At 41.1% G+C, this 9,936-nt stretch overlaps 2 protein-coding genes across 2 annotated transcripts; both read right to left on the bottom strand.

The window, feature by feature from the left end:
• Window positions 1-222: 222 nt before the first annotated feature.
• LOC145905847 (actin, cytoplasmic) lies at window positions 223-2,211 on the bottom strand. Its single transcript, XM_082993152.1, has 7 exons — window positions 1,953-2,211; window positions 1,660-1,875; window positions 1,493-1,601; window positions 1,237-1,398; window positions 1,049-1,176; window positions 766-949; window positions 223-611 (listed from the first exon to the last, which is right to left on the bottom strand). The coding sequence occupies exons 1-7, from the start codon at window positions 2,076-2,078 to the stop codon at window positions 406-408; spliced, it is 1,131 nt and encodes a 376-aa protein (XP_082849278.1). The 5' UTR covers window positions 2,079-2,211; the 3' UTR covers window positions 223-405.
• LOC145905848 (actin, cytoplasmic) lies at window positions 2,144-4,753 on the bottom strand. The gene is made up of 7 exons (XM_082993153.1): window positions 4,542-4,753; window positions 4,243-4,458; window positions 3,552-3,660; window positions 3,319-3,480; window positions 3,131-3,258; window positions 2,839-3,022; window positions 2,144-2,733 (listed from the first exon to the last, which is right to left on the bottom strand). The coding sequence occupies exons 1-7, from the start codon at window positions 4,665-4,667 to the stop codon at window positions 2,528-2,530; spliced, it is 1,131 nt and encodes a 376-aa protein (XP_082849279.1). The 5' UTR covers window positions 4,668-4,753; the 3' UTR covers window positions 2,144-2,527.
• Window positions 4,754-9,936: the final 5,183 nt, after the last annotated feature.

Genomic DNA, 9,936 nt, shown 5'->3' with positions numbered 1-9,936 from the left:
CGATGTCATGTTAAAAACAGCAGAAAATGCTTCCGACTTATTCTCCTTTTCGTGCTAATTCCAGGACGTATAATTTGGATGCAAGAGTGTGACCCTTTCATTCTATTAACAGCTGAATTGCAGAAGCAAAACTATGACGTAAATTCCTTTATCCGCTCAAATTTCACAAATGGAAACGATCGACTGGATCACACTGGGTTAGAGACAGAGGACAACCACCAGTATTTTGTAAAGTAATTTATTGCAAACTGTTTCAATGTAATATTGCTTTCGCCAAACACTATTTACAGTAGGAAAGCCAGTACTGCACAACTATGCACAGAAAAACGCCCACACACTGATAAATTGATAAATAATTGTGTTAATAAGGATATTTCCATAGTGAATGATTTTTGCCGTGGCTTCTTAGAAGCATTTGCGGTGGACAATGGAGGGGCCAGATTCATCATATTCTTGTTTGGAAATCCACATCTGTTGGAAGGTGGAGAGGGATGCAAGGATGGATCCTCCGATCCATACGGAGTATTTACGCTCAGGTGGGGCGATGATCTTGATCTTCATGGTTGGTGGAGCAAGTGCTGTGATCTCCTTCTGCATACGGTCGGCGATTCCTGGAATCAAATTGAGATACAATTTTAGCTCATACAATATCCTATCCGGCAAATGATTAAAAAAAACATTGTTACAGTTTTTAATAAAAATTATACGTCAACATGTAACTTATATAACTTAAAAGCAATGAATATAATGTGGTTTTAATCATACCTGGGAACATTGTGCTGCCTCCGGAGAGCACAGTGTTGGCGTACAAGTCCTTTCTGATGTCGACGTCGCACTTCATGATGGAGTTGTAGGTGGTCTCATGGATTCCGGCAGATTCCATTCCCAGGAAGGAAGGTTGGAAGAGAGCTTCCGGGCAACGGAATCGTTCGTTTCCAACAGTAATCACCTACAAAAATATCGATGCACATAAAAAATAATTCATTTAGACAAACAACAAGTTCGTGAAGATCATACAATCGGTTGATAATAAAAACTAAATCTTTACCTGTCCGTCGGGAAGTTCGTAGCTCTTCTCGAGTGAGCTGCTGGAGGCAGCAGTCTGCATTTCCTGTTCGAAGTCCAGTGCGACGTAACACAACTTCTCCTTGATGTCACGCACGATTTCACGTTCGGCTAAAGATACATACCAAAAGTTAGTCGAGTACAATTACAATAAATTTTTTTAATTCTTACCAGTGGTGGTGAAGGAGTAACCTCTTTCGGTGAGGATCTTCATGAGATAATCGGTCAAGTCACGACCGGCCAAATCAAGACGCAAGATGGCGTGAGGGAGTGCGTAACCCTCGTAGATTGGCACAGTGTGAGAGACACCATCACCGCTGTCGAACACGATACCTGTAAAAGACAGGAATATTACCAACATTGTTTGTCTACAGTGGATTGAGTTGCATTTTAGAACTATTTTTAAAACATTTCATTATGCACTTACCGGTAGTTCTTCCGGAAGCGTACAGTGAGAGGACGGCTTGGATGGCGACGTACATGGCTGGTGTGTTGAAAGTTTCGAACATAATTTGTGTCATTTTTTCACGGTTGGCCTACAGAAGTTTAATGTACATTAAAACTTGACAACTAAATCAAAAACCAATTAATTACCTTGGGATTAAGGGGAGCTTCCGTCAACAGAACTGGATGTTCTTCTGGGGCGACACGGAGCTCGTTGTAGAAGGTGTGATGCCAGATCTTCTCCATGTCATCCCAGTTCGTCACAATTCCGTGTTCGATCGGGTATTTGAGAGTGAGGATACCACGTTTGCTCTGTGCCTCGTCACCAACGTAGCTGTCCTTCTGTCCCATTCCAACCATTACACCCTGAAATCAAAAAGCATTTGTTAAAGACATCATTTACAAAAAAAGAAAACCGACATATATGGATAATTTAAACTAACCTGATGTCTTGGTCTTCCAACGATGGATGGGAAAACAGCTCTTGGTGCGTCATCTCCAGCAAAACCAGCTTTGCACATTCCAGATCCGTTGTCAACGACAAGAGCGGCAACATCTTCATCTCCCATTTTGGATTTAATTCAGTTTGTTGAATTTACGAAAAAGGTTAAATTATACCGAACCTAGTTTGGCGTCTAAAAGAAACAGAAAATTTTGAAAAATTTCGATTCACATTTGTCAGTGTTGCTTTCTTTGTTACAACGTTCAATGAAAAACAATTAAACTTTTCATACAGTTTAGAACAACATGAATATAACGTACGAGATACAGTCGTTAACGAAATTTCACGGTAGCACATGAGAATAATGACACCAAATAATGTTTACCATTCATAATGCCTGAAGCAACGTTAACCAAGAAGAGATATTGCAAGCAGATATTAGACGACCATACTGCTTTCCAAAAACAAGTATTTACAATGAAAGTCAATGCTGCACAATTATGCACAGAAAGTAAGTCCGGTACATCAACATATTGTCTTGTTTGCGATAATTTCGTTTGGAATGATTATTTCTTCTTAGAAGCATTTGCGGTGGACAATGGAGGGGCCAGATTCATCATATTCTTGTTTGGAAATCCACATCTGTTGGAAGGTGGAAAGGGATGCAAGGATGGATCCTCCGATCCATACGGAGTATTTACGCTCAGGTGGAGCGATGATCTTGATCTTCATCGTTGGTGGAGCAAGTGCTGTGATCTCCTTCTGCATACGGTCGGCGATTCCTGCATGAACCATTATTTTTTTTTATTTAGTTACTGGTTTTCATTTTATTACCTATAAAAAAATATATTTTCCGCGCAAATACGCACTGAAAGAGTAAATCGTACCTGGGAACATTGTGCTGCCTCCGGAGAGCACAGTGTTGGCGTACAAGTCCTTTCTGATGTCGACGTCGCACTTCATGATGGAGTTGTAGGTGGTCTCATGGATTCCGGCAGATTCCATTCCCAGGAAGGAAGGTTGGAAGAGAGCTTCCGGGCAACGGAATCGTTCGTTTCCAACAGTAATCACCTGAAAAAAAACGTTAACTTGAAGCTGCCGTCACCAAAATTCAATCAGATGAAATAACGGTTAATATTACCACACCATAAATGGGCCACATTACGGTTTAAAAATTACCTGTCCGTCGGGAAGTTCGTAGCTCTTCTCAAGTGAGCTGCTGGAGGCAGCAGTCTGCATTTCCTGTTCGAAGTCCAGTGCGACGTAACACAACTTCTCCTTGATGTCACGCACGATTTCACGTTCGGCTAAAGATACATACCAAAAGTTAGTCTAGTACAATTACAATAAAAAATTTAAATTCTTACCAGTGGTGGTGAAGGAGTAACCTCTCTCGGTGAGGATCTTCATGAGATAATCGGTCAAGTCACGACCGGCCAAATCAAGACGCAAGATGGCGTGAGGGAGCGCGTAACCCTCGTAGATTGGCACAGTGTGAGAAACACCATCACCACTGTCGAATACGATACCTGTAAAAGACAGCGATGTTGTAAGCCGTGTTTCAATTTAAGGATTATTGGTATTTTAAAAATGCACAAACCGGTAGTCCTTCCGGATGCGTACAGTGAGAGGACGGCTTGGATGGCGACGTACATGGCTGGTGTGTTGAAAGTCTCGAACATGATTTGGGTCATCTTTTCACGGTTGGCCTGGTGACAAAAATTAAAATGCTTATTAAAGTGAATTCAATTCAAAGAGAAAAAACTGTTTTGGCATGCTGGGTATTTTCGGTTCGTATTTAAGTGAGACCTAAAGTAAAATATTAACGCGCCTGGCATTCTGTAACACCCAGAAACTTCGCAATGTTTGCAGAGTGGAGATTACTCAGCCCATGAACAAACAAAACGGTCTTTGCCGGTTGTGCGTTTCAGCTTAGCTGTAATTTCCGGGTGACTTTCAGTTACCATCACTTTACTTCCCCATCCCACACAAGTCTCTTGCGTCGCCGCGTCCCTCACAGACCAACGCTTGTTGCGAGTTGCTATTACCTTATATGGTCAGTCACCGGTAAATCAGAGCGAGACAACGCCAATTATTGAACGCTTATCCTAACAATGTGACGTCACAACGGAAAACGAACGCTTGTATTGTTCTCTGGTATTTATGTTACTTGATCTCCTGGTGTGTTACTGAAGATATCGCGACATTTCTTCGAATTAAATCAATACAACTAATACTGGTGACACACATTTTTTGAATTTTAAAATTTCGGAATTTAATTACACCATTACCTTAGGGTTAAGGGGGGCTTCTGTCAACAGAACTGGGTGTTCTTCTGGGGCGACACGGAGCTCGTTGTAGAAGGTGTGATGCCAGATCTTCTCCATGTCATCCCAGTTCGTTACAATTCCGTGTTCGATCGGGTATTTTAGAGTGAGGATTCCACGTTTGCTCTGTGCCTCGTCACCAACGTAGCTGTCCTTCTGTCCCATTCCAACCATTACTCCCTGAAATAAAAGGAAATGTTAGCACACGGATATACTTAAAGATTAGGTGTTAGTTTTCGGATTTGTTACAAGTTTTAATCAACCTGATGTCTTGGTCGTCCAACGATGGATGGGAAAACAGCTCTTGGTGCGTCATCTCCAGCAAAACCAGCTTTGCACATTCCAGATCCGTTGTCAACGACAAGAGCGGCAACATCTTCATCTCCCATTTTGGATTTTTGAAATTGATGTTAACGGTAAAACAAGTGAAATTTTTTAACGAATTAGTCTAAAAAAAAACACAAGACAGAGTTAGGAAAAGGCTACCTTTTGTTCTGTTAGGCTATCGGTCGTTTTGACGAAATACGCAACAAAATAGTTACTATTGCACTGTTGTGAACAATCAGAAACAAAGTTCCAATCTCCCAGCGTATTACCTACCTCCTAACATCGACCAACCGTATTTTTATAAGTACAATAAGCCGAAAAGCTGCTTCGCCTTTAACTGCTTGCTTTCTGTGAGGACAAACCTATCCACGCTTGCCTGTCCACCACCGCCCCACCTAAAATGGAAACGCCGTAAATGGCAAGGACCATGCCTCGCTGCCGCCTTTTTTCTCTTCTTTGAGCCGTTTTCAACGCCCAGGCCTGCCGAACGAATGCTCGCCCCAGGCGCAAAGCCTTTTGCCGCGCTCTCAGTTCCTCACCAGCACAAAACGCACGCTTGCTTTCCGACCGTTGGCTAATCGTCTCTGTTCAGCCTTTTCCCTTTCGCCGCGCCCGGTGCGTGCGTGGAACACGAAACGCCGCCAACATGACCAAATATGGTCACAAACCGGGCCCGATCGCACTGCGCGCGCCGAAGAGCGAGGGTATTGTCCCTACTTCCGCGTCGACCAATCGTTAGCGCAGACTCGATCTAGCTTTTTCCACCAGCACACTACAACCTACGGTGATAGCGGACTTGGGCAAACAACAGCGCACTGAATGTTTAAATTGAAATGCTTTTACCTTATTTGGTCAGGTACGAAGCAATCGCTGAATTTTATGCCTGGCGTTGAGCATCTTATGTAAAAGGAAACACAAACATAACATATATCCGTACAAATACGACAGTTCTACAAGTATAAAGAAGTAATGATGAATAAAATGTCCAACCACTGTGACTTTGCCGTTATTTACAAGCGCGAAACTTTAAAAATATTCAAACTGCTGTACAAAATATGTCGGGCCCAACGCAAAAAAAGGTTCACGCGTTGGAAGTAGCTGACGTCATAGACTGTGGTGCACCTACCAAACAGACATATTGGATTTCAACAACGACGGTCTACAGCCAAAGCCTTCTGGGTGTAAGGTTATATGCGGAAACTGTGCTCACGGCCTTTATCGGTTGTTATCGATAAACTTATTAGGCTCCATCTTGTCCAATTGCACCCAACTACATTTACCATATGAGGCTAACCTCAACAATGACCAGTAAGTAATGTAAGGTTTTGGCAAATGCAGTGACATACAACTAAAACACGAAAACAGGCCATCAGGCATATTGGTTAAAGGAACATGTCTGCTGCATGTTTCTGGCCTAGCCATAAAACCATTTCATAAAATCTCGTGCGATCCGTATATGGAACATGGCAGTCACAAAACCACTATGCTGTAATAGAAGTATTAGCCTCAAGCTACAATTAATGGCTTTATACACCTGCAGGCAAACGAGTTCTCAAGGTGTAGAGCTGCTGCACAGCTTATATATACTGCTAAGCGAAATGATGAAGGGTTAGGGCACACAAAAACATTTTAGCCCATTACCAAAAGCCGCGATTTCCAATAATTGTATTTCTTTTCTCCCCAGACCCATGGAAGCGCAGGGCAGCGAGACGCCATTGTTGAGACTTCCATATTTGTCCATGAGCCGCTAATATGCAAGCGTAGGCGAGGGACCGGCCAATCACAAGCTCAAACGTCACACTGGCCAATCAAGAAGGAACTGATGAGTCGTCCAAAGTGCATCCTGGTTGCTCAGAAGTTATTCATGCGTAGCGAGGGCGTGGTACATGTTTATACGTCTTATTTAAGACAAACTGACTGTTACCTAATGAAACAGTAGCGCTGAAACAGACTTCCACTTGTTCAAACTGTCGGTATCAAGGCTGTATAACAAGCAATTTGCGTGTCCCAAAGAGGTAATAAAACCCTGGAAATACAAGAACACAATAAAATTGCTTTTTTCAGTTGGTTGGTTTGGTTTGAACAATAAGATTTGGTAAATCTGCTGATTATGCTGATATATGCTTGGTTACAGCAAAACGTGTAGAAGTCCAGTTCACGTGTCATTGCGCAACAGAAGACAGCTATTACATTTCCCATAGCTGTGTGTAACTTCCTTCCACTGCAGATCGGAAGTATCCAATTCTATATTTGAGTTGTAAAATGTAATTACAATTGTATGGTCACATACCTACATAAGTCTAATAAAAGTATATGGCTCATACAACAAGCAACAGTGTTGTGCCTAATCTACATTACCATATAAAATGTGTTGTGGTGTTCTATGTTCTGTCACCCAAATAGTGTTGGTTAATTCTTTATTGAGGTTATTTGTAACTGTCCGCAACATTGTGTTTTAAAGATATGCAAACAAACTCATTTTAAAAAGGTTGTCGCATTACAGATCGCATTACAGACACAGCAAGTTAAGCTGTGTAATGGCAGTAATTCCTTGTTTAGAAATCTGCTTGTAAAGTCGGCGTTTTTCAACATGCTGGCAGAGATAATGACTGGGAGGTTTTGACCTACATATAAGGCGCTAAACAAATAAAGTGTTTGAGATGTTTCGCCATCTCCCGATGAAGAGAGCAAACTAGGTTTTGCCGTTTACTTGTTAACTCAAGGTACGCCCTGTCATGTGATTACCAAATAAGGAAACGAAAGTGAGTGTAAATAAAAGTGCGTTCAGTCAAGATAGCAGCCTTTGCCCTTTGGGACGGTCCATACCAAAAGCGCCTATATTCACAGTCGTAGCTTAAACACAAAACAATATCATTCTCAAACCGTTTCAAATATGGTGATGTCAGCTCGTGTAACAGTGCGCGACGAGGGATTTCCCCTCGGTGTACAATTGCTTCGTAAATAACTGCAGAAGAGCAAACGCCTGGGTAAAAAATATACCGATCCCTAATTACGATACATTGAATATGTTACCATGGTTATTCACTGCTACTCATTTTCCACATCCCAAATGTTACATATCTTGTTTGACTACAATTTTTTAGCAAGCTCCTACTTTATACCATCTTATTCTAGAAACCACATTGAGCCAGGACGATAAAAAACGACAAAACCTGAGTCGCTTAAAACATATAACTTGTTAGAGTAGCTCGTGCAATGAAAGCAATGGATTGATTTGAAATATTCGTTTGATTTCTCTACGCAACCCGAACCCTCAGCCACAAAACTACAAAATGCGTTTAAGCGTGACAAATACAATTGGCCAATCAAAAGAGGGCGTTTTTTGAAGTCAATGCAGTCTTGCCTAGCTCGATAGCGCGCCTTGCGGGGGGTAGCGAACCTTCTCGCGGCTCGCGGGCCAGAAATTATCAAAAAAAATGACAGGCACAAACAATGTGATTAAAAGTGGAAAAAGAGTGTTTACACCAGGGTTACTTAAACTTTATGCCGCGGCACACTAGTGTGACATGGGTTCAGGTGTGTCGCGAAAAAATGTTTAACATGTTACAGGCTACCACTGCAATTACAATTTTCTTTAATGACATTAATTAAGAACAAACAATATTCGCATACGAAAGCAGTCCCAAGTCAAAGCAGTTTGTTTACTTATCCAGGGCCACCTGTTGTTTCTATTTGTGGATTGAACTGGCTTAAAAGTTTGGTGTGCTTTAAACGAATAAATGGGATCCAAGTGTCCCCCAGCCTAAAAGGTTTCAAAACCCTTGATTTTACTACAGTTTATAAATTAACCAATATCACATTAATTAACGCTCAAGTTCTGTAACCAAAAATGAAAAATGTCCAATAAATGATGTTAACACTGCAGTATAAAAAAAAAATTCTTGACTCTAATTTAGATCAGTCCCTAGCAAGCCTGATTGGGCCTGCGGGCCGTAGTTTGCTCATGTCTGACTTAGAGATATGTGTAATATTGATTTCTTTCGTCAAAGGCGAATTTGCTTGCGTTTTGCGATATTTATTTGTCAGTGCAACAGCTAAATGGTCCTGAAGGTTGTTATGGAAATAAAGTTGGTCCAAAATTTGCAAGCAAGCTTGCGAGGGCCAAATACGAACCTCCGCCATATACGATTTAAGTATAATTTAAACTGGTAATTTTGGTTTTACGTAATTAACATAGCTTGATATTTAAGCTGAATAGATAGGTTACATAAGAATAAAAGTTACTGTGTATTCTCACGTATCTACAGCGGAAACTTGCATACAAAATGTTGACTGCGTTCAAAACATGAATAATTCAAATGAGGACAGCCGTTCTATGCCGACAGCATGCAAAGCAATTTTGAACAGGTGACAATGGGGCAAAAAACCCGCCAGATGCCCGGGTTGTTACGCAAACAATAGGTCATTTACCACCGTTTATTTGTCAATAATAACACGAAACCGTCCATGGACATCAAAAATTCATGAAGTGCGCGGGAATTTACCAGTAAAGCAATGTACACTTACCACACCTGCGTTAATTAGTTACCGTTTGCTAAAGTGCACAAGAAGATTTTGACCACAGCTTAGTGCAATTGGCTGAAATTCCCTCTTTTGTTCTCATGTTGTATGCAACCATACTTATGTTGTAGGCAGCCATATTTATGTTGTATGCAACCAGCGCGAACTATCAATAGAACGATTATTTTTGTTCTACAAATTGATTAATGCGGATATGATTTATCCAAAAAAATGTTCAGAATAGGAGAAGTTCTGAAATCGTTTATTTAGCCTTGTGCTGTATGGCAAAAATCGCCGTTATTGTACATAGCATAGACATCTTTTTAACTTTAAGATATAAAGACTTCGGCATTCGTGTTTAGAACTTAGCTGTTCAAAAAGCATCGGACGATAAACTTCGCTATTGACTGTGACGTCATACGCGCAACAAAAATCGTTGGTAGTCAGTTGAGTGATTGCAATATTTCAATGTTGTAAAGCACAATGCAATATAAAGCCAAGGGCGTATCCAGGAGGAGGGGTCTGGTCTGTTTTGATAGCTAAACAAACGCCGCAGTATTTTTCTTGTCAAAATCCCCGTGAAAACCAGAAACTTCCTTCAACACTGACCTAAAAACCGCATCTTGCTTGCATTCGCCATTGTTTCTAAACATGGAGAGCATTGTTACCGAATACTTGGCATTGTTACCAAATATGTTGCATTGTTACGAAACAAGTGTCATTTTCGACAGTCTTAACGACGAAATATCATTTTTTAGTGATCGCGTTGTTTTAATGGCAAGCCTTTCTTTCAAAGAAAGACTACAGCGC

Source organism: Ascidia mentula, chromosome 6 (assembly GCF_947561715.1).
Source record: "Ascidia mentula chromosome 6, kaAscMent1.1, whole genome shotgun sequence".
NCBI lineage: Eukaryota > Metazoa > Chordata > Ascidiacea > Phlebobranchia > Ascidiidae > Ascidia > Ascidia mentula.
The sequence above is the reverse complement of the archived record's forward strand: the minus strand, read 5'-3'. Positions and strand labels throughout refer to the sequence as shown.

What these genes read in the sequence shown, in the direction of transcription:
- LOC145905847 (XM_082993152.1), bottom strand. Translation starts at nt 2,078, where the DNA reads ATGGGAGATGAAGATGTTGCCGCTCTTGTCGTTGACAACGGATCTGGA. An exon ending in CGCTTCCGGAAGAACTACCG is followed by an intron (nt 1,399 to 1,492) that starts GTAAGTGCATAA and finishes TGTCTTTTACAG; the next exon opens with GTATCGTGTTCGACAGCGGT. An exon ending in AGGCAGCACAATGTTCCCAG is followed by an intron (nt 612 to 765) that starts GTATGATTAAAA and finishes ATTTGATTCCAG; the next exon opens with GAATCGCCGACCGTATGCAG.
- LOC145905848 (XM_082993153.1), bottom strand. Translation starts at nt 4,667, where the DNA reads ATGGGAGATGAAGATGTTGCCGCTCTTGTCGTTGACAACGGATCTGGA. An exon ending in CGCATCCGGAAGGACTACCG is followed by an intron (nt 3,481 to 3,551) that starts GTTTGTGCATTT and finishes TGTCTTTTACAG; the next exon opens with GTATCGTATTCGACAGTGGT. An exon ending in AGGCAGCACAATGTTCCCAG is followed by an intron (nt 2,734 to 2,838) that starts GTACGATTTACT and finishes TGGTTCATGCAG; the next exon opens with GAATCGCCGACCGTATGCAG.